This window comes from Setaria viridis, chromosome 8 (assembly GCF_005286985.2).
Source record: "Setaria viridis chromosome 8, Setaria_viridis_v4.0, whole genome shotgun sequence".
Lineage (NCBI taxonomy): Eukaryota > Viridiplantae > Streptophyta > Magnoliopsida > Poales > Poaceae > Setaria > Setaria viridis.
In genome coordinates this window covers 6,512,774-6,537,039 of record NC_048270.2, presented here as the reverse complement: position 1 = coordinate 6,537,039, position 24,266 = coordinate 6,512,774, and the positions used below count along the sequence as shown (strand labels likewise).

Genomic DNA, 24,266 nt, shown 5'->3' with positions numbered 1-24,266 from the left:
CTACCATTCGAAAAGGACTCGTATGTAAGGATCTGACGGTTCAAATTAATTGTATACTACTAAAATCTTAAGATGTAGTATAGGTAGTATACATGAGTAGTATGGGTGGTACAGGGGTACGTTTGGAAATATGTATAATGGTATTGTTAAAATATATCACGTCTTTCTTAATTATCCAATCTTATATCCTTGTTTCCTTCACTCCTCGCGTCTCCTCATTTGCACCTCTCGACTGGCGGCGATGGCGGCGGCGGCGGGCGGTGGGGGCCGACGGCGGCCTCGTCCACGGAAGCGCAAGATCCATCCGAGCCGCCGGAGACTCCGCGCCACATCCACCTGTCCACGGCGGCCTCTCTCTCTGTCTCTCTCTGTCTCGTCGCCGCCGTCATCGCTTGAAAGGGGAGAAAAGCGGGGATGGGTTCTTGCGCTTCGGTTCAAAACAAGGATCCAGGCTTCCCCAAGAAGCAGTTTCTTACGTCGCCCACCAAAGCGAAGGCCGCCAACGGCAAGGGCGGCGGCGGCGTTGCTCCGCTTGGCGATGGCTTTGGTGATCTCAAGTCCAAGGCCGAGGGGGAGCAGCAGCGGGCAGGTTTTGGCCCAAAGAGCCCGGATTCTGGTACGCGTGATGAATCTTTGCTTTCTTTGGTTGTTTTCTGAAGCGAGGTCCCGATCTTTATCTTTTCAGTCAGTTATTACTATAGTTTTGAGAGGATCTTTGGAAGTAAAGAAGCAGATGGGCAGTCAGTTCTTTATATGAAAAGGGACTTTTTGGGTTCGTTTATTGATTTATTGGGCTGTGGAAGATTTGATAGCCAAGTGTAGTGTTATCGCTGCATTAATCTCTTCTGGAGATCAGTAGCTTCGTAATTTTGCAGGGGCTGACGATCTTGAACGGAAAAGGATATTTGTTGATATACTGACTGATTTTGGTTTCATTTAATGGAGAAGGAGTTAGCTGTTACAATTTGTTCTTGAAAATTTAAAGCTTTCTAAATGACGATGCTCTCTTCTATCCAAAGTAGATTACTCTATTGACTGAAGGCTTTTTACAGCCTGATTATTTCTGTTGTTTCGTTAGGATGGAGGAGTTTTTTTTTTGTGCGTGTAAAATTGCTGACTAAATCCTAAATTGAAATGGCACACGGCTTTGTTGAGCAAATCAAGATCTTGCCAATAACCTCTTGAATAGCTTACTTGCAATGGGCTGTGCTTCAATGTTTCTTTCCCCAAAATCAATTGCTAGCTCTTGATGGTTCTGAATTTCGCTTAGTTGGAATTGTTCTCTTCACTGATACACACTCATATACCAAGCTGATTGAATTTATCTCTCCACTTAGCTGAAAGTACAATAACATGAATACAGTGACTCTTTTAATCAAGAGTGCAACTTATGGAATTTAATTTGCAGGCAGCAAGGATGAAGTGTTCTTCGAGTCTCGAGCTTGGTTAGATTCAGACTGTGAGGATGACTTTTACTGTGTGAATGGAGGTAATCAAACGGTTAACATGTTTAATTGGTAACCGCCTAAAGAAGCTTCAATGTAGTTTTTTTCTTCTATAGTTGTGTTGTGTGCAATTGTCCTGGCCCATCATACTGCGATTACTTTTGCAACAGTGCTTTAGTTTATCTTACCATTCCCTTTTTTAGATTGTCCTATTATTATATCAGTAGCATGTGCATGTGGATTGTTCCACTTGTTGCGCGCAAATTGCATGTGCTGTGATAGGTTCTTGATGATACAACCTTCGCTGCAGACGGGAAGCCGGTGTCTGAATCCACGTTCAGCTCCGCTTGCAGCACGGAACCAACGCCGACCGTGGTCGCCAAGAGCCGGAAGGAGAAGGCATGGTACTCCGGGCGCTGTTGCCTGCCAAGCTTTGTTCATAGCCTGACCTTAGATGAGAGTGAGAGGGGGCAGAAGATGAGCTCTAGGCCATATGCTGTTTGACAGTGGTGCTCCAGTGCCCTCCTGCCCTGAGCTGTATTTAGCACGATATATTGCCCGATCTGGATCCTGAAGCTACTGTAAAGAAGTGGGGGAGTATTAAGAGTACTATATCCTTGTAGGAATCAAGCCTGTTCGGTTGGACTTATAAGCCGGCTGAAAAGCTGAAACGACTGATTTGCTGTGAGAGGAAAATACTGTTTGGTGGCTGATAAGCCGGCTGATAAGCTGAAGCGAACATGCCTTGCAGATAGTTTACTGATGTACGGTACTTCACTTTTAGTTCGTTTTGTATTTGGGTTAAATGTTAATCTTAAGTTCATCAAACCTGCTACCTACAACAGGGCTCATTTTGATGTAAGTAAACTATCAGAATAACTGTTAACCTCCCTGAGTACTCCAACCGATTTGATTATATGAATTTAATATCAATTGTGTCAAAGTAATTTTGGTTGAATCTGTAACTGTAGGTGTTCTAGTTGTAGGACACATGTTTGTGTATGTGTTTTTATCTAATATTTTCTTATAAAACTTTTGCTTAATCTGCAGCCAAGATTTTAAGCATGAAGTCAACTTGCTAATGAAGCTGAGACATCCTAATATTGTCCAGTTCCTTGGAGCAGTTACAGAAACCAAGCCTCTAATGCTAGTTATTGAGTTTCTACGAGTATGTATTTTGTATCGCAGTTCAACTATCATTTTGTGTGTAACATAGATTAACCGTTCACACAAAAAAGTTACACCTGTCCGCTCTAGTGCTGTGTACTATCGTGAATAATTGGGGAACTACAATAGCTTCTTTCTCTCGAAGTAAGTCTTCAGGTGCCACAGCTGCAAGCCCGCCACTGATAAGCAGATGCCGAGCGAGAGGAACCCGAGCCAAGCCATCATCGAGTGTGTTCGCCTGTTCAGGTCCTGCGTTTCCTCCTCCCTGGATACATGACATGGCCACAATGTGATACAGGAAATGCTTTGCCAACGTTAGTTTCAATGTTGCCAGTCATAGTCGATACTACGTACTACTTTCGCGGAGATAAAACATTTCTTCATGTATATTTTTGATGGTTTCCTCTAGCTTCTTCAGCTCTAATTCCATCATCTGCAGCATACAAGCAACAACTCATGCATAAACAGAAGTACTAGCTATAAGAAACAACATGCAAAAAGCGCTGTAGGCACCATTCTCACAAAACAAGACAAATATGTCAATTCGAAGAAATGATTACGAGATCCTATAAGTAGTGTTGGCACAGCTAACAGCGAACCTGAGGAGCAAAGACTAGATGATATAGTAATATAAATGAGGCAAAAGATGCCCTTCTGTATCTATATTCCCTTCTAATATTACATAAACAATTGTGTGAAAAAGGAAATGTACAATATACCTCTTAAGGCCCTCCTCGATCCCTGCTGGGTTAACAGCCTTGTAAAATGCATCCCAGGTGCACCATCCAAACCAGTCCAAATTTGCAGGGATCTGATATTCGTGATATATTTAAGCAATACATAAGAAAAACAGAATGAGCAAAAGCTGCCGAGACTTGACAACATCAACAAATTAGATGATATAGGCATAAAAGAACCTGCATAGAGTTACCTCCTTGTCCTCAATATGCTTGAAGTTTCCTTTGATCTTTGATAGCAACCTGAATAAAGCTACAAGTGAGAACAAAAATCTTTTTTTATTACATTTAAAAGTATGAGCATGACATTACTTGATGGATTCCTTCATTAGCTTGAATGGATTATCCCCTGAGTTGATGAATACCGCATCAGCTGCTTCCATCGTCTGGACCTCAGGATCACCTACCAAGAGTGAACAGTACACCATTTTCCCTCTCAGAAACTCTTGCCAAAATAACAAACTTCGCACAATCTATTCGATCAAGTACTTGAAAATTGAAATTCAGTAGGTCGCAGCAGACAAGGCTCACTGCTCTCCAAGCAGAACTGGAGCTTGTTCTTGGGGCTCCCCTGAAGGCTGACCCTGAAATCGCCGTCAAGAACCGGCAGCATCAGTGCATACACCGCACCCCCCTCCGCGGCAGCGGAACCCTCCTCATCCCTGGACTCTATGAGCAGCATCTGCGTCTCCGCAGGCACGGCCGCGGCGCTGGCGCTGGTGGCCGGGACCATCCACCAGATCTTGAACCTGAACAGGGACAACCACCTCCACCCGCTGCGCAGCCACCGATCCAAGAATGAAACCCCATCGGTCACAATTGAATCGGTGGCACAGGGTCGCGCCCCGGCGCGTGCTAGGCGACGGCAGGCTTACCTTGCCAGGGTGCCGACGGGGAACACGTGGCGGCTGGATGGTGCCGCCGCCTTGGCGTCGAGGAACATGGGCGGTGGTGGCGCGTCGGACGGGGCGGCATGCGGGCGGGTGTGCGCTGCGGGACTGGCGGCGCGCCGTGCGGGTGGCGGCGGGCGGGGTGCGCTGTGAGATCGGGAAAATGGGTGCGGAAAAAAATTCTCGAATAAGATATGTCATGCTAATTACAATTTTACCCATATCAAAAATAGCTTATACTCTATACTACCACTTAGTAGTATTGTGTACCGTAAAAGACCTCCCTCCGAGATCTTTTACGGTGCACAATACTACTTTATACTACCTCACCACCACAAACGCCTCTGGACTCAAAAGCAAGCACCAGCACATCAGTATCAGACAATTGCACAATTGGCAAAGAGGATACTCTTGCAACACTGTAATGCGGGAATTGGCAGTGGGACCAGCAGCCATACCGGCCTGGACGTCGGCGAGCGTCTCCCCGCGCGCCAGGCCGGCGCGGAACTCCGCCGTCTTCGCTTTCAGCTGCACGCAAAGCCACACACATAGCCTCCTTCAGCCACACCGAGAAAAGTAAAAGCGTCATCACCAGAAGCCACATCTAGAAACCATCCGCTGGTGGTGTCCCGCAACACGCTACCTGTTCATCGGAGAGCCTCCGGAGCGCCGGCTCGAGCGCGCGGACGGAGTCGACGAGGCGGCGGTAGTCGCGCACCACTCAGGCGTTGAGGCTGCACAGGTCCTTCCATGACCCGGCCTTTGCGGCCGCCGCCGTGGGGGCGGGGGTGGGGGTGGCTGCGGCCGCGCAGCAGAGTCATTAGCCATGGCTGGAATACGCGGAGACCCGGTTCACGCTTGCCGTGGTAGATCCTAAATCGTATAAAATGTTTTTAGTAAGATCGCGATTATATAGTAAAACAAAAATATAGAAACAGAGGCTTTATAATTAGCTAGAATCATAAAATCATGCTCTTTAATCAAGATCACATAGAATTTACTGAAAACTGAGCGCTTTCCTTGGGTAAAACATACACTTCTTGGTTCCCTTTGGCTTCGTGTTTCATAGCCTAGACCCATTGCATGCATTCTTAAGAAATGTTACCAGCCAAATAGCTAGAAAATGAAGTCATATTGTCTAAATGAAAATGAAAACTGTAAATTTTCTTAGCGTGGCCTAAAGATACGAATTCGACCATTGGTTGCTATTACAATGTATCTTTAAATCAAAATAAAATTATAATGCCATAGCAGTGACCTTCTAGGATAATTTACCCACATTATATCCCATTCATCCGTTCAAAATATTGATAAAAATATTGCTGATTGAAATTCAAAACAAAAGATATCACCATATACAAAGTTTCTTCAGCAAAATGAAAGTAAAGACTCTGCAAGTTTATTACAGATCTGGGAGTGCCTTCCATGAAGGGACATCAAGCCAATCCATTCCGACAGCTGACTATCAAAGCACTCTCTGTTCTCTTCACCAGGCACAACTTTTGAATTTTAGATTAATACCAAGCGCAAATGATCCTTGTGCACTAGTGGAAAAGTGAGCATTAGTCCCGGTTAGAGGGAGTCATATCTCTTGAATATTTAACCGGAACTAATCTTTCGGGACTAACCCAAGCCTAAAGACCCCTTTTAGTTCCGGTTGCGGTTGGTAATACCAACCGGGACTAAAGGGGCCGCCATGCATGTGCATGCAGTGGTACCAACCGGGACTAAAGACATTTTTCTTTTTACCTTGAATTTTTTTCCATATTAATGTTAATTGTTACTTCGCTTTTATATATATATATACACACACGTATACATCCTTAGCGTACACTACTTACACGTATACGCTCGTATTGTATGCATGTCGTATATATATTTCATGATAGTATATCATAATATTAATTATAACTACTATATATACAATTCTTAGTAGTTTATACATATCAAGCTAGTATTTATACAATTACTATATATACAATAACTTGTCCTCTTCATTCTTAGGATCCTCCCGTCGTGGTGTTGCTCGGTTCGGCTATTGAATGTCCATCTAATAAAATTCTTCATTGGGATTTATCACCTCGTCCACTAGAAATCCTATGAGAACTTCTTGGATTGCCAAAAGTCTCTCCTTCTCCAAGAGTTCTTCTCTAATATGCATCATCTGTAATTTGAAAATATGTGAATATTACACCAAAGGAGCTAGAAAACGATTAATTATTAATTGGTTTATTTTACGTACAGTTATATTGTCCGATATCACCTTATCCCTCACGGAATGGTACATGTGCTCACAAACGTAGTATCCACATAAATTATTCCCTTGTTCCTGTCTCAAGCACTTTAGTGGAAAAAAATAAGTTAGAAAATATTCGTGTTATAGAATGTACAAAATGTGGAAACTTCATGCATACTGAGAATGTTGTACTGAATGTAAGTTTTTCTTTGAAATCACCATGGTGATGCTTACGGAATCGTTATCATGCACTGCGAATTAAAATAATGAATGATACAGTGTTAGGTGAAAATTTAGGAATCAAACTTTTGCATAGAGATAAAGGTACAGAATTATTACAAGTTAAGCATGTCTTGAATGTCTTGGTACTTGTCCTTTGGTTTCCTCAATGAATCAAACACAATAACATTGCTTTGATCAATCATAATTATGAGGAAAATCCTGTGGAAACTTCATACATAAATGTTCATATTAGAACTAACTAACATTAATTAGGTAAGAAAAAGGAAAACAAAAATAGATGGTACCCACACTTACTTAAAGTTGTAGGCAGTAGTATGTATTGCTTGAAATTCTATTGCTCCAAGACTTTGTATATTCGGTCCAATGTATTCTTTGGGTGATCCCGAATCTAATCTTGGTTCATAAGCGCTGGGTCCAGGAAGTCAATGTTGAAGTACGATTCTCGGCGGCACCTCTGAATTTGCATCCTACATAAAATGAAAGACAAAGTTAGTAGGGTAACACACACAATATAATAATATGAGCTAAAATTAACATCTAATAAACACACACCTACAAAACCCAGGCGCTGATGAGAGAAACATCAAGGGCATCTTGATGGTACACTTCATAAATATCCTTTAATTCCAACCACAACAGTTTCTCACCTTTATCGAAAAAATCAATCGGTTTAACAAGAAGAGCGAACATGAACATTTCCTTGGCCGACTGCTCTATGTACTACTGATGGAATTCATACATCTTAGTTGAGAGCTTCCGTACCAGTTCAGGCCTGACTAAAGGCTTGCCTAACTCAAAGGGCCATTTAGGTATAGTCTTTTCTAGAGGTGGTGGTTTGGCTCGCCCTAGAACTTTAGCAAGCAAGAGACCTTTGTCATCCATAAACTTAATGAGCTTGATTTGTTGTTCTAAAGGCAAAGTTGCTATAGCTAGAGCGTCTTTATCTGCTTGCTGATCTTGCTGCCCGAGCTGGGGGACCAAATGACGACTCTCCTTGATTTTTTCTTCTGATAAGACTTAACTAACGAATGATCATAGTTCGATAGTAATGTTTTCTTGACTTCTTTTTTCATGCTAATAAAAAACTTTAATTTGGCTGGATCTATAGGCTTAGGCTCCATCTCCTTCGCTTTTCTTTCTGCAACGATTTTTTCAAACCACTCCCTTACATGTGCTTGTGATGCCTCCTCCAATTCCTCAGGAGTCATATCGCCTGCTAGCTTCTTAATAGGTTCAGACTTCTTTGTTTCTTTCTCAGTTCTTTCGCCTTTGGCTTCTTTGGCTTGAAAGGCGGTGGTCGCGACTTCTTGAGAGGTGTTGTAGGCTCCTTGCTCGCACCAGACTTTAGTCTCGGTGCTGTAGACGGTGATCGGGGAGAGGTGTTTTGGTCATTGTCGCTTGCACCTCCAAGATTCGATGGTGCTGGAGACGGTGATCGAGCAAGATGCGACGGTCCTGATGGTGACAACGGTCTTGAAGGTGGATGTGCTTGTCTTGAGTTTTGAGGAGATGGTGGCTATGGGAGATCTATGAGAAGAAATGATGCCTCCTGATCGAAGACGATGATGTTACATTTGTGCCATAGAATGATGCCATGAAGTGCATCTCCTAGTGTCCTTACCCCATCACCTCCCGGGAGGTCGAGCTCTAGGACTTCATATTGACTATCACAAATCTCCTCCACCCCAACTGTGGAGTAGCCAGGTGGAATCGCCATACCATAGCTTGTCTGTCCTAGTAGGATTGGAGGTGCACTGAGGGATGTCATCCACAGGGTACCGTTTGTTGTCCTGCACAACCACGGGTAAGCTTGGCATGTTCTCATTGGAGACCCCTATAGAAGCACAACTGCTTCGGCGTTGAGAAGGGCCGACAACGACGTTGGGATCCGGCAATGCTCCAGATTGGGCCATCTCAATAATTGTTAGGACCACTCACCGATTAATTCTTTCTACATTCTTACGTCTTGTTGTTCATGCACTTTAGCTTCTAACATGCACTGCCACCTCTCCTCTTATTGTTCCTTTCTTCTCTTCTGGCTTCTGTATGTGTTGATGTCCCTATGGAAAGCATACTCCCACGAAACCACACTGAAGCCTCGACAACGTCCTGGGTGTTCGGGATTCCGAGTGCCATCGTTAGCTCATCGTTCTCTCTACTAGGCTTGAACTTTCTTGCTTTAGAATCTTCAATGTTTTTGATAAGCCTGAGGACCTTCTCATGTATTATTTTGTTGAAAACAAGTGTCCCATCCTTAGGTCTAAGGGTGCCTCCGTGAGTGTAATACCAATTCTTCAATCGATCGGGCTAGTCAATAGTTGCTGGTACGATACCTCGATCGAGTAGGTCTTGTTCCATCTTTCTCCATCTAGGAATTGCACTCCTGTAACCATCTTGCCCTAGATGATGATGGTACTCTTTCTGAAGGGCATTGCTTGTGTTGATCTTAACCTTGTTCGCACTATCTTCACTCCTTTTGTATTCCAGAATTGAGTTCTAGTGATCTCTTAACTTTGGCCAGTCATTAAAATCTAGAGTTCGACCCTTCTTGATATAGGTTGTATTCTACCATGCGCGTGTACCTCTTCGTGAGGTGGTGGTGGCCGGGAGGCATGTGGCGACGACGAGGAGGCTAGGGACAGGGATGGCGTGCGCGGTGAGCCGCGGGGCGACGACGAGGAGGACGGGCGCGACGGCCGGGGACGAGGCTGGCGGCGATGGCACCACGCCGTGGGCGGCGGCCAGCCGGCGGCGCTGGAGAGAGGGACGGTGTTGAGGGTGGTAGCACTGACGGTGGAGGGGTTACACCAGTGATGGCGGCGTGGGAGTGGCATGGCTGGGCCGGGGCGGAGGACGATGGAGAGGGCGCGCGCGGGCGCCGGGGCGGAGGACAACGGAGAGGCGTGGGGGAGTGGCGGCGATGGAGGAGGACGGGGCGGCGCGGCACGTCGATAGGGCTAGCGGCGGATGCGGCGGCCTGGGAGGAGGACGCATCTGTCGGGGCGGAGCAGATGATGGGCGGTAGACCAGGAAGTGAAGTGAGGAGGAAGAAGGGGGCAAAAAAAAGAAATTTATACCCCCTTTAGTCCCGGGTGGTATTACCAACCTGGACTAAAGGCCCCTCCTTTTCATTTCCCACAGATGCTACAATTGGTTTGTAGTTTTAATTTATGTATATTTTAAGTTGTTTTATACTGGTGTTGTTAAAGAAAAAATAAAAAAATTACATATTTTGAACATACAAAAATATATTAAATTTGCAAGTATATCTAAAAAAAGTTTGAATCAATCATTAATTCTATACTAGTTTATTAAGTTTCTAGAATAATTATTTTAATGCATCAATTGATCAACAAACTCTTCAATTAAATAATTTCAATACACAAAAATGCAATTGATGTACGTGGTTAAGTTAACATTGTTTATATTGATCGAATAAAGGTTCACCATAGAGCATTACAATATCATTGAAAGGTTCTGATGGTCATAGACATTGGTGCACCATATATAGTGAATTACAATGTAACGTTAAAAAACTTCTTCTTGACGAAAGTTACTTGGTCCTAATCGTGGCGTAAGTACGGAGCCTCTTCTTTGGCTAGCATGATGCTTGGGTTAACTTTGACAGTGAATGGGGGCATGCCATCAAATTGAACATAATCATCTGACTGGTCTGTTTTGTTCTTGACTCCCATGATTTTCTTTTACCTGGAGGAACTATGTGGCACTTTGGCGCCCATGGTTTTTCTTTATCTTCTAAATTTTTCTTGTGTTTACTAGACATGTCCTTCACACAGAAAACTTGATGCACATCATTGACAAGGATGAATGGTTCATCATTGTATCCAGTCTTGGTCAGGTCTACTATTGTTATTCCATATTGATCTTTCATTACGCCACCTCTAGTCAGCTTCACCCATTGGCAACAAAATAGAGGAATGTTCAGCGGTCTGTATTCGAGTTCCAGATCTCCTTTGTGAAACCATAATACGAGTCCTTGCTCCTATTGCTATCTATGACATCTATACGGACACCACTATTTTGGTTGATGCTTTTTTGGTCTTGGGCTCTCGTGTAAAATGTATAACTTTTTATCTCGTAACCTTGGAATTTCACGATTGTTCTAGAAAGTCCCCTAGCTAACCAAGCGAGTTGTTCGTGAATCGCAAAGTTACCCATAAGGTGTTGACGCAACTAAGAGGGAAAAGTATCCATGTGATGACGTATAATCTAGGCATCAGATTTCGTCGGGTATTGAGAAAATAGAATCTGCTTGTGTTCTTCGATATACAGAGCCACAAAGGATGATGGTTGCAGAATCGTGAAGTGTGCTTTATGGAATAAATCACTATCATTGCTTAAACTTGATTTCTTCCAAGGGTGCCCTTTCCCTGTAGCCTCCCCTTATGGTGTGATACTGGAACCCCAATTGAATTAATTTAGTCAATAAAATCAACACAAAACTCAATGACCTCCTCTGTTCCATATGACTTGGCGATGCTTCCTTCTGGATGGTCATGATTAACAACATAGTTTTTTAGATTGACATGAATCTCTCGAAAGGCTACATATTATGCAGGAATACTGGATTGAGAATAGTAATCTCTTTGACTAGGTGAACCAAAAGGTGGGTCATAATATTGAAGAAGGATTGTGGAAATACCAACTCAAAACTGACAAGACATTGCACCACATCATTCTGTAGCTTTAGTAGCTTGGTTGGATCAATTGTCTTTTGCGAAATTGCATTGAGAAACACGCATAGCTTTACGAGCACCAATCATACATTCTCTGGTAGAATACCCTTCACTGCAACCGGAAGCAACTGAGTCATCAACATGTGGCAGTCATGGGCCTTTAGATTTGTGAACTTCTTTTCTTCCATATTTATTATTCTCTTTATATTTGAGGAGTACCCAGATGGAACCTTGATACTATTCATGCAGTCAAACATGCTATCCTTCTCTTTCTTGTTGAGAGTGTAATTGGCAGGACGTAAGTAGGGTTATCCTTTATCTCTCTTTTCTGAATGTAGGTCATCTCATTGCTTCATACGTTTCAGGTCCTGTCGTGCTTCCAATGTATAATTTGAGTTCCCATAACAACTCAGGAAGCCTAGCACGTTCATGCAAAGATTTTTCATCAGGTGCATCACGTCTATTGCATTGCAGACCTCTAGGATTTCCCAATAAGGTAGCTCCCAAAATATAGACTTCTTCTTTCACATAGGTGCACGTCCATTATCATTGTTCGGAACTGGTTCACTACCAAGTCCCTTTCCAAAGACTACCCTTACATCCTTTATCATCTCAAATACACGCTTTCCATTATGGTGTGTAGGTTTTTTATGATGGTCTGACGCCCCTTTGAAATGCATCCCTTTCTTTCTTAACGGGTGGTTAGCAGGAAGAAATCGGCGGTGACCCAGATATACGACCTTCCTATAGTATTTCAAATACATCCTGTCTGTGTCGTCTAAATAGTGGGTGCAAGCCTGATATCCCATGTTTGTCTGTCCTGAAAGGTTACACAACGCAAGCCAATCATTGATGGTTATGAACAACAATGCTCGTAGGTCAAAGTTCTCGTGCTTATCCTCATCCCACACAAGTACACCTTTTTCCTTCCAGAGCAGTAAAAGTTCATCAACAACGGTCTTAGGTATATGTCAATGTTGTTGCCGGGTTATTTTGGGACTTGGATAAGCATCAGCATCATAATGAACTTCCGCTTCATGTACAACCAAGGAGGAATGTTGAATATACATAGGGTCACAGGCCAAGTACTATGACCACTACTAAACTCACTGAATGGATTGAATCCATCAGTACTTAAACCAAACCTTGCATCACTTTCAAAGTCTAGAAATGCTCTATCAATTGATCTCCACTGGACCCCATTCACGGGGTGTCTAAACATCTCATCTTGCTTACGTTCTTCTTTATGCCATCGCATCAACTTAGCAGTCGTCTTGTTTATGAACAAACGCTTCAAATATGGTATTATAGGGAAATACCACATCATCTTCGCGGGAACTCTCTTCTTGGGAGGCTGCCCCTCAACATCACCAGGATCATCTCGCCTAATCTTATACTACATCGCTCCGCACACAGGACAAGCATCCAATTTCTCGTATTCATCACCACGATAGAGGATACAGTCATTAGGGCATGCGTGTATCTTTTGAACCTCCAATCCCAAAGGGCAAACAACCTGTTTAGCTTCATATGTTGTGGACGACAGTTCATTATTCTCGGGAAGCATGTTCTTTACAATTTTTAATATCTCCTGAAATGCCTTATCAGACACACCATTTTTTTCCTCAGCATTTTCAGTATGGTACCCAGTTTTTTATGCCCCTACTTGCAATCTAGGTACAATAATTTTTTGTGATTATCTATCATATGCTACAACTTTTCTCATTCTTACAATTTCTCAATCTTTTTGTGCATCCCGTAGCATCTGACCAAGATCATCAATAGGGCCCTCTTCTGCAAACTCTTCTTCATCAGCCTCGCCCATTATAGTATCTGCAGAATCTTGGCCTGTAGTTCAGTCCGGAATGTTGTTATCATCCTCCTCTTCTTCGCCGTCTTCCATTATAACCCCTCTTTCGCCATGCTTGATCCAAACCAAATAGTTAGGCATGAAACCGTATATAAATAAGTGGATGTGAAGAGTCTCCCAAGAAGAGTAGTCCTTCTTATTACTGCATTGGAAGCATGGACAACATATGAATCCCTTCTCTGACTTGTTGGTTTTGGCCACTTCAAGAAAATAATACAAGCCATCAACAAACTCCTTGGTCCGTCTATCCGCGTTGTACATCCATTGCCAGTCCATCTGCATTGTATTACCTGAAAAATGGAGATAGGTCGCCGGTCCATCTACATTGTATTACCAGATAAATGGAGATATGTATTCGTATTAAATAAAAAACTTGATCAGTATTGATAATTTGCACTAATCAACCTTCATAAAGATAAAAATAATTCATATGAAAATTACACCAATCAACCTTCATAACATTCACTAGGTCGACAAAAAGAAAAATGTTAGAATTCTGGAACAAGACAATAAAGATATATATATACTAAAGATTATAGGCGCTCCATAGTAGACTTCACATAGTCAATAATCCTAAAATAATGGTACACCGTAGCAGAATGTTCGCCCTCCAAGCCATCTCTGCACATGACTCAATCTTCTCTAAAGTCTATGGAGAGTCACCTCCACTCCTCCAGAACCAGAAAATAATGGTACAACAGAAGATCTTCGAGTCCACATACTTGGGCTGAATATCATAAAGAAATCATGAAATAATTATCCAAACATGTTTTGAAGCAAGTGCCACATTTTCATAATAGAAGTATGGTGGCACACAATAGCCTGTCCTTCATTGAGCATGGACCATTTTGGCAAGCCAAAACCAACCAAAACCGATGGGTCAAGGTTAGTGAACAGATCTCTGACTGAATAGGCTATTCGGTCACTATACTTCTATTATGAGAATGTGGCTCCAAAAGGCGTTTGGAAAACTATTTTAAGATTTTTTATGATATTCAGCCTGAGTTTGTGGACTCGAAGTTCTTCTATTCTACCATTATTTTTGGATTCTTGACTTCGTGAAGTCCACCATGGAGCGTCTGTAGCCTTTAGTGTATCATTGTTGTCCTGTTCCATAATTATAGCATTAAGTTGACTGGTGTATTTTTCATGTCACTCTAATTTAACATGCAAACTATCTAAAAAATTGTAGCAATGACCGAATTCTATTTCTTCCACCTACAATTTTGTTTACCTCAATTTTATTGCAATGACTAAATAATAAAACACATTTACTTTATTTTTTACCATACCTAATATTGATCAAGATATTTATCTAATATGAATCATATATAACAAGCAAGCTATCCATCAAATTCTACCTCAGAAACATGTATAAATAAAAAATCCTCTCCATTCTCCCTCACTCTAAAAAACTCATTTTTCTCTATCTCTAAAGCATAAAATAAAGCATAATAACAATAAATGAAGGAAGGATGAAGTAGCTAACCTTTACAACACTTTGGATGAGTGAAATCCCAAAAAATTGAAGAAAAAAATTAGGCAGCACCTCCCTAAGCTTGCTTGGTCGCCATGGAGAAGGAGTCCGAAGCTCTCGGTCTGAGTGGCTCAGACTCGGGGAGGAAGAAGCTGACTTTTATATGCGAGACGTTTAGTCCTAGTTGGTAATATCAACTAGGACTAATGACCATCCATTTAGTCTCAGATGGAATTACCAACCGGGACTAAATGCCCCACCAGAATCCATGGTCTTTACTGCCCATTACAACTGGGACTAAAAGATGTTCTTTAGTCCCGGGACTAAAGCTCTTGTCGTCAGTGGTGGCCGTTTGATATGGGATTAAAGCTCCTTTAGTCCAGCGTCCAAAAAGCGTCGAGACATATTACCCTGGATGGAAGATCTATTCTCCACTAGTGGCACTTAAATCACAACAGTGTTTGCGCTTAATTTGCAAACACATTTGCTGAAGTATATGTGTATTGGCACTCTCTGTTCTGCAATGTGCACCCATGAAGAATTCAGGCCCTTCCCTCGCTGCTGCACTGAACTGAACCATCATGTTCAGGAGCCACTGAACTGAACCACCAACGCAGACTAACAAAGAAGGCAGCAGCAACCTGCAGAAATGAAACTCACGAGACGTTTAGAAATGATAGCGTGTTGCCGCTAGCCCAACAAACAACAAGCCGCATAAAATGCATACCTTTTACGTAAATCCAGGGAATGGCAGCTAGCATCAAAGCCTTCAGAAAGTGAATTCTTTATTTTCTGTGGACACAATTCTTCTCCTGAATTTTTTTTTCCGGTTGATATAATGATAACATCTCTAACGTGGCTAATCTTCATAAGTTCTTCCTTGCATTCATCTGCTTCACTCTCCTGCCTAAGCATCTCTGTAAACTCATCTGCATCATCTATCAAATCTAATTCATCAAGGGCCGTAAGGTACTCAATGCCATGAGGGAGGCGCTTCATCAGTTCTGGGCACTCTGAAAACCGTAGCTTATTAAGGCTTCCCAGTGCATCTTCTTCTATTTCAACTTGGTCGAGCTGCGAAGCACCCCGTATTTCTAGTTCTCTTTGACTAGGAAATGACTGTGCAGAGAAGCATAATGCCTTTCCATCATAAGCATTAAAAAAGGCAAGAAAGCATAAATTACGCAACACCATGAAGTTAGGAAATGAGTTCTCATCAAGTTTGGAGAATACCAGTTGCAGATGACTGAGGTTGTTAAGGTGCAACCAGGATGAGAGAATACGAGGCATCCGTTCCTTTTCCAGCTGCCCCACCAGTGTAAGTTTCGAGAGAGTTTCTGGTAAATAGAGTTCTTCCAATGGAAATACTTCATTTTCATTTGACGTATTAATGACCAATCTGACAAGATTGTTCATGTTAAGGAGAGCGCTACACAAGCTTGATGAGTGCTCACTTGTTACACAGTCAACTCCAAATTTTCGTAATTCCGTCAAAGCTGCAACATCAAGTAGTGTCTCTGAGCTGGCTTTAAAATTTTGCAGAACATGCAGTCCTGTCAAGTTCCTTATGCCCCTAGGCACCTTAACTCCACCCTGATGGCCGAAACGTCCTTCAATGATACTTACGGTTGCATATAGATACCTAAGCATGCTTAGTTTTGCTACGTCCTTTGGTAAAGATAGTAGACAAGTACGTGATGTGTCCAGTACTTCCAAATTTTGTAATCTTCCAATGGCCTCTGGTAGAATCTCAATTCTAGTACTCCGAAGACCCAAGAAACGCAGATTAAACAAGCAGAAGACCTCATTAGGTAGCATCTTATTTATTTTAGTGCCTTGCAGATCCAGTGTGGACAACAATACTGAGGATGCAAGGAGAGGCCTCAACAACTCAATATCAACAGAACTGGTAAAAGCTTGGGTTGCACGGAGATAAGTTGCACTAGATTGATCCATCGATACATTATTGGTGCTCTGTATTGACAGTCTACGTGTTCCATGTATTGAAAACTTCCCGCGACCCTCATAAACTTTACCAAAGCATTCTTTTTCTGATTTCTCAATGGAAAGATGGCGGATAACGTCATGCATTTGGCAATGTTTCACTTGTCCAGACTCCTTCGTCACAACTTGTAGTAGGCTTCGGTTTACAAGATCACTCAATTAGTCCTCAGCCACTTGCTCTAGTATTTTGTTGTCCTTTTCCTTGATGAATCCAGAAGTAATCCACTGCCTAACTATCCTCCGCCTCGTCAATTTGTAATCCTCTGGAAAAAGTGCAAAATGTAAGAAGCAATTCTTTAGTTGATACGGAAGATCCTCCAAGCTGACCTTCAGAATGGTATCAACACCAGGAATTGTCTTTTTAGTTGACTGCAACTCTAGCTTCTCGTACACATTTTTCCATTCTGAGTAAGTTGGGGATTTGCAAGATAGTAGATGGCCTATGCATGCAATAGCAATAGGTAGGCCTTCACACTTCTGTAAGAATTTTGCAGCCAAGTCATGTAACTCTGTAAGGAACCTTTTTTTACCACTATTCCAAAAAGCTAGCTTGCAAAATAACATATAAGAGTGATTTTCTTGTAGAGGATCCAGCTTAATTGCACAGTTACTAGCTGCCAGTGATCCAACTTCAGATAATCTTGATGTGAGAACAAATCGTCCAGTACAATTAGTCAGCAAGATAGGCATGATATTATTTGTCCACACATCTTGTTCCCAAACATCATCCAAGACCAAGAGAAACCTTTTACCTTAATGATGGTTACGGATGACCTCAACTGCTCTTCTCATATCCAGATTGCTAGAATCGGTTGAGATACCAAACTCTAGCAATTTTCATCAGCAAGTCCTCAACTTGGTAACTCTTGGACACGGTTACCCATGCAGCAGCATCGAAATCCAGTTTCACCATCTTGTAGGCATGATCAACTAAAGTAGTTTGACCTACTCCACCCATCCCCCAAACTGTGGTGATTTTGGTGTTCCTTTCCTCCAAATCATCCACTATCCACCCCTTGAGCTTGGCTGCATTACCTTCAATACCCACTAGATCCTCTTACCTAGCAAAACACAAAGCTTGATTGGTGGATCTAGCATGATGGTCACTGTTTCCAGCATGTCTCTCCATTCCCGGGATGACATAACGGTCCCTCCTTTTTGCAGCCTCTTCAAGCTTAGCATTGATATCACGGAGAGCTAGGGGACGCCAAACCTTGACATGCTTGATCCTTTTCTTCATCTTGCCTGCAAATCTTCCATGCTTGTTGTCCTCAAGCTTGTACATGAACTCATCGACGACATCCTCGATCCGGAAAGACAGTTCCCGGATCTTGTTGACGAAGATGCCAGTGGTCTCATCGGCATCCCTGAACTTCTCTGACTCATGCAGGTAGGCCTTCATGCTCTTCAGCTCCTCCTCGGCTATACGGATCTCACCGAAGAGACCCTTGAGGGAAGCAGCTTCCTTGAACAGAAGGGATGTACCATGGGTTGCTGCCTCGTTCGCCAAGGCCGCACCTAGCTTGCCAATCAGCACTCTGACGACGGCCTCCGCCATGGTGGAAAATGCGTGGGCTTGCTTGAGTGCTCACTGCTCAGAGTTGTTACAGGTGGATGTGTGTGGGTACCGAGTGGTGTGTGTTTTTTGTGCTTTTGAGTGTTTTGTTTGCTATGTGAACGTGATCACGGAAGGTAATGCCGATCTGGATCTACACTAAACAGCTCGAGCGCATAAAGAAATGCCCATGCAGAACGGCTGTTCGACTTCAATAGAGCAAAGTCAGAGGTCAAAGAGTGCCGACTTTGCTAGGCCCTTGTCAGTAGAACATGACCATCACATTGGTACCAGCTGGACTCCGGCCTTTGTTGCATAGATTATTAGTGTGATCGATCAATGCAAGTTTGCCCTGCCCATGTTCACCTTAAGAAAACAAGTGCTCGGCATGTGCAGTTGGGTTGGCCAGATGCAATTCTAAGGCTTTTTTTTAAAAAAAAAGATAATTCTAAGCTTTCAGTGATGATCGTAGATAACTAGAACTCGCAATAGAAAAGAAACCAAAGATACCTAGATATGGAAACCAGAACTCCAGATCACGAAACACGGGCCAGAGGCGCCAGCGCGGAAGTCCGCCGTATCCTCCGTCGACTATCCATCGCAGAGCACCTGAAGCGGCGGCGACGGCAGACGCAGAAGCGAGGAGGCCGCTCAGCTCCATGCGGCGGCGACGGAGGAGATGTCTTGATCAAGAAAGACACGAAGAGGTCTAATCATCATCACCACCGAGTACCCAACAGCCTGGGCCCAAAAACTCCAAATGTGTAAGGCCCATTTGGTAGTGTCTTGACTCCTCTTTGGGCTAGCGGCCCGTGTAGGAATCGGCCCTGCCCATCAAATTGCTCCGGGCTGTCCGTGTGCCAGCTCCACGGACAAACAGACATTTACGCGCCAAAACTTTGCTTCTGCTGCAACCAAGAAAATAGAGTAACGCACTGGAGCTTGCTCTGTTTCCAGAAAACAGAGTAGGGCAACAAACCTCGCCTTCTGAATTTGATGCGCTTTTGCTCGTCTTCTTTGCTGTTATCCTTTTATATGTGGACCCTACTTCCACTTGAGCCAGACTTCGGCCTTGGTTAGCTCACCCCCAAATCCCAACTTTGGCACTATGCAAAAAGAAGATTCCCAATCACATCAAATTTGCGGTACATGCATGGAGCTAAATGTAGACGAAATTAAAAACTAATTGCACAGTTTTGTTGTACTTTGCGAGACGAATCTTTTGAGCCTAATTAGTCAATATTTGGACAATAATTCACAAATACAAACGAAACGCTACAGTGTTGCTACAGTAATTTTGGCACCTCAAAGTTGGGCAGCTAAACAAGACCTTCACTCAATCAAAGCAGGGATTTATGTAATAATGTCCCTGACGTATCTGAGATCAATTAAATAAACATGCCAAGCTTATCAAACTGAAGGACCTATATGAAAGGTAACCACCAACTGCAAAGCATGCCAGCCAGGTTCATCGGAACGAAAAGCATACGTATCAGGTTCAGCGGAACGAAAACTAAAGACACTGCAAGTTTATTACAGGCATGGCCGTCTGGGGATGCCTCTACCATGGATGAAATCAAGCAAAAACCATTCTTACAACTGACAAATTAACAGAAACCTGAACATACATGGGCAAAAGAACTGCAGCCAGACGATGGCACAGAGTTTCCTGGTTCCGTGCGCACTGCCCGTAAATCAAACAAGTAGATATATCTAGGAGCCAACGAACACTTTTTTTAGAATTCGTCCTGATTACAATCTCCTTGTCACCGGACTCCACCTGCTGCCTGCAGCAAAGAAACTTCGCTGCTGCTTCTCCTAGTAGCTTGGTTCTCCAGCACAGCCCTTGTGTCTTGAATCCTTTGCCTGCAGTAATTTAGTGAAAAAAAGGAATAATTCATGTGCAACTGAAGTACTGAACTAAAATAAAATACTGTGCTGACACTCTTTAGGTACTTCCTCCTTTCCAAATTATAGGTCATTTTGAATTTTCTAGTAATTATGCATCTAGACATAGGGTATATCTAAGTGCACAGCAAAGTCTATGAATCTAAAAAGGCCAAAACGACCTATAATTTAGAGAGGAGGGAGTTTAGCAACTGTTTCACCCCTTAACCCTCCAATCCCAGCAAGTGTCTGCTATCGCTAGTTTAGTTATTGCACTTGAACTAATTCATGCGCAACCAAACATAAATAAAACAAAACAAAACAAAAGGAAGAAGACGTAATGGTGGTTCTTGCTCATGTGCCCTTGTTTCAAAAGAAGAATAAATAACATAAAAGGTTGAACAAACATAAAAGTAACTTGCACTATTAGGTGCTTCTTGTTTATTATATGCTCTGTTAATTACTAGTATGTATGCATATGAACGCAGAAGTAAAACGTGAGAAGAAAACACCTCAGCATGTATTAATAATTGAGAATGAAGTTATTTACATGTATACATCGAACAACAGTATCAGTGAACAGAATAAAATAAACATTTACCGTGGCAAATAGCTGCATTCAGCAATTCATGCTTCAATCAGCGAATCCTTTCCCATATGTTTTTCTCAGTTAACATAACAACAACCTTTCTAATGTGTTTGATCTTCATATGCTCTTCATTGTGTTCATCTGATTCTCTTTCTTGCCTAAGCTTCTCTATGAGCTCCTCTGCAGTGTCTCCTAAAAATAATTCCTCAAGGGTTGTAATGTATTCAATACCATGAGGGAGGTGCTTTAACTCTCGGCAGTCTGAAAGCGCTAGCTTAACAAGGATTCCCAGTGCACCATCTTCTATTTCGATATGGTTGAGCTGCGGAGCACCAAATATGTATAATGTCTGGAGACAAGGAAATGATTGCGCAGGGAAGCGAAATATCTTCCCATCATAAGCCCGAAAAAGACTAAGCATGCATAAACCGCGTAACGTCACGAGGCTAGAAAAGGAGTCCTCTTTAAGTTTGGAAGACGTCAGCTGCAATATAGTGAGGTTGTTCAGGTTCGACCAGGATGAGAAAATCTGAGGAATCTGTGTCTTCTCCAGCTGCCCTGTCAGTTCAAGTTTATAAAGAGTCTCTGGTAAACGGAGTGCATCCATTGGTAATACTTCATTTTCGTTTAATGCGCTAACAGTTAGATGGGCAAGATGGGTCATATTTGTTATAGCACTACACAAGTTTATGGAGTGCTCACTTGTCACATCGCTAACATCAAATGTTCTTAATTCTGTCAATGCTGCAACATCACGTAGAGTCTCCTTGCTTGCTTTAAGACTTTGCAGAGCATGAAGTCCTGTCAAATTCCTTATGCCCCGAGGCGCACTAATTCCACAAAAACGTGTCGAATTTCCTTCTCTGAGAAATACAGATGCATACAAGTACCTAAGCTTCTTTAGTTTCGCTACATCCTTTGGTAAAGATTGCAGAAGAGTAAATGCTGCATCCAGTACTTCTAAGTTTTGCAACCTTCCAACAGCCTCTGGTAGACTCTCAATTCGAGTATTTCGAAGACCCAAAAAACGCAGATTGAACAAGTTGAACACCTCATTAGGCAGCATCTTGATTTGAGTACCTTGCAGATCCAATGTTGACAACAATGTTGAAGATGCAAGAATAGTACCCAACAAAGCAACATCAATAGAACTCTCAAAAGCATAGACTGCACGGAGATGTGTTGCATCAGATTGATTCTGTGGTACAATATTGATACTCTGTATTGACAGTCTCCGCATTCCGTGTACCGAAAATGTCCCATTGCCCTCATAACTTTACCAAAGCATTCTTCCTCCGCTTTGTCAATAGCAAGATGGCGGATGACATCATGCATTCGGCAACTTTTCACTCGTCCAACCTCATTCTTCCTCACAACTTGTAGTAGACTTCGGTTGACAAGATCATTCAAGTAGCCCTCTGCCACTTGTTCTAGTGTTTCGTTCCCCTTTTTCCTGATGAATCCAGAAGTAATCCAGTGCCTAATTAACCTCCTCCTCTTGATTTCATAGTCCTCCGGAAACATTGCACAATGCAAGAAGCAATTCTTCAATTCAGATGGAAGATCCTCCAAGCTGACTCTCAAAATCGTGTCCACACTCTTGATCGCATTATTAGTTGAGTGCGATTCTAACTCCTTGTAAACAGTTTCCCATTCAGAGTGGGGTTTGATTGACAGTAGACGGCCTATGCATGCAATGGCAATGGGCAAGCCGTTGCACTTTTGCAAGAACTTTCCAGCCAAATCAAATAACTCTGATGGACACCTTTTTTCATCACTGTTCCAAAAAGCTTCGTTGCAGAATAACTTCCAAGAGTGATTTTCTCGTAGTGGCTCTAGATTAATTGCACAGTTAATTGTTGCTACTGATGCAACTTCAGATGATCTTGATGTGAGAACAAATCTACCGCAACAATTAGTAGGAAAGACAGGCATGATATTATTAATCCACATATCTTGATCCCAAACATCATCAAGAACCAAGATGTACCTTTTACCTTCGAGATGGTTACGGATAACGTCAACTACTCTTATCATTTCCATATTGCTAGCAATTGAGATGCCGAACTCTCTAGCAATTTTCTTCAGCAAGTCGTCAACTTGGTAACTCTTGGACACAGTTACCCATGCAGCAGCATCAAAATCCAGTTTCACAATCTTGTAGACATGATCAACTAAAGTAGTTTTACCTACTCCACCCATCCCCCAAACTGTGGTGATTTTGGTGTTCCTTTCATCCAAATCATCCACTAGCCACCCCTTGAGCTTGGCTGCATTACCTTCAATACCCACTAGATCCTCTTCCCTTGCAAAACACAAAGCTTGATTGGTGTATCTAGCATGATGGTCACTGTTTCCACCATGTCTCTCCATTCCCGGGATGACATAACGGTCCCTCCTTTTTGTAGCATCTTCAAGCTCGACATTAATATCACGGAGCTGGAGAGTTAGGCGACGCCAAACCTTGACATGCTTGATCCTCTTCTTCGTCTTGCTAGCAAATCCTCCATGCTTGTTGTCCTCAAGTTTGTACATGAACTCGTCAACGACATCCTCGATCCGAAAAGATAGTTCTTGAATCTTGTTGACAAAGATGCCAGTGGTCTTATCGGTATTCTTGAACTTCTCTGAGTCACGCAGGTAGGCCTTCATGCTCTCCAGCTCCCCCTCCGCTTTACGGATCTCACTGAAGAGACCCTTGAGGGAAGAAGCTTCCTTGAACAGAAGGGATGCACCATAGGTTGCTGCCTCATTCGCCAAGGCCGCACCGAGCTTGCCGATCAGCACTCCTACCACAGCCTCCGCCATGATGGTATTGTGCGCTTTTTTGCGCGTCAGAATCACAACTGCACCCGCGTGGCTGCCAAACCTCAAATTTCACCAATCAGTTCAATTTTCAGAGCTAGCTTTGTACGGGACAATCTGAACTTACTAAAGAAGATTTCAAACTTGAATTTGGACTGATGAAATTAGTCTGAGGATTACCAGAATAGGAGGTGAAAACAAGTAGGCGTTGAAGATTTGTTCTCCTGTAAGCTTCGTCAAGTAGTGGTTAGTGGCGCATCTGGCGAGGAACAATGCTGCAGCTCCAGAGGATGATTGACCAGTGACCGAGAGTAGTTATTGGGCCTGTTCGCTTCAGCTTATAAACCGGCTGAAAAGTTGAAACGGCTAATTTGTTATGAGAGAAAAACACTGTTTGGTGGCTGATAAGCCGGCTGAATAAGCTGAAGCGAACAGGCCGATTCTTTAATCTATTGGACCAATGAGACACAAAAAAAAATCACTTCAACCTTTATGCTCATCTTCTTTGTGCTTATCCTTATCCTGATATATGTGGACCGTGCTAGTCTCTTCATGCCCCACCATCACTGTGAAGTTTACAATTTCAGGACAGCTATGCGCGACATGTATGTCTTTTAGCAAACTTCGCATAGCCTGCTTGAGTTATACTGTTGTTGCCCTCCTG

The 24,266-nt window shown here is 42.8% G+C and overlaps 1 protein-coding gene and 2 pseudogenes across 1 annotated transcript; 1 reads left to right on the top strand and 2 right to left on the bottom strand.

The window, feature by feature from the left end:
• The first annotated feature begins 404 nt into the window (after nucleotides 1-404).
• LOC117834240 (uncharacterized) lies at nucleotides 405-1,949 on the top strand. The gene is made up of 3 exons (XM_034713861.2): nucleotides 405-616; nucleotides 1,409-1,500; nucleotides 1,728-1,949. The coding sequence occupies exons 1-3, from the start codon at nucleotides 415-417 to the stop codon at nucleotides 1,947-1,949; spliced, it is 516 nt and encodes a 171-aa protein (XP_034569752.1). The 5' UTR covers nucleotides 405-414.
• Nucleotides 1,950-14,774: 12,825 nt separating this feature from the next.
• On the bottom strand, nucleotides 14,775-20,084 carry LOC140223570 (disease resistance protein RPM1-like; annotated as a pseudogene).
• Nucleotides 19,789-24,097, bottom strand: LOC117833392 (disease resistance protein RPM1-like; annotated as a pseudogene).
• Between the last annotated feature and the right edge of the window lie 169 nt (nucleotides 24,098-24,266).

Coding starts and splice junctions, on each gene's coding strand:
- LOC117834240 (XM_034713861.2), top strand. CDS start 415: ATGGGTTCTTGCGCTTCGGTTCAAAACAAGGATCCAGGCTTCCCCAAG. Junction 617..1,408: donor CCCAAAGAGCCCGGATTCTG/GTACGCGTGATG, acceptor TTTAATTTGCAG/GCAGCAAGGATGAAGTGTTC. Junction 1,501..1,727: donor TGAATGGAGGTAATCAAACG/GTTAACATGTTT, acceptor GTGCTGTGATAG/GTTCTTGATGATACAACCTT.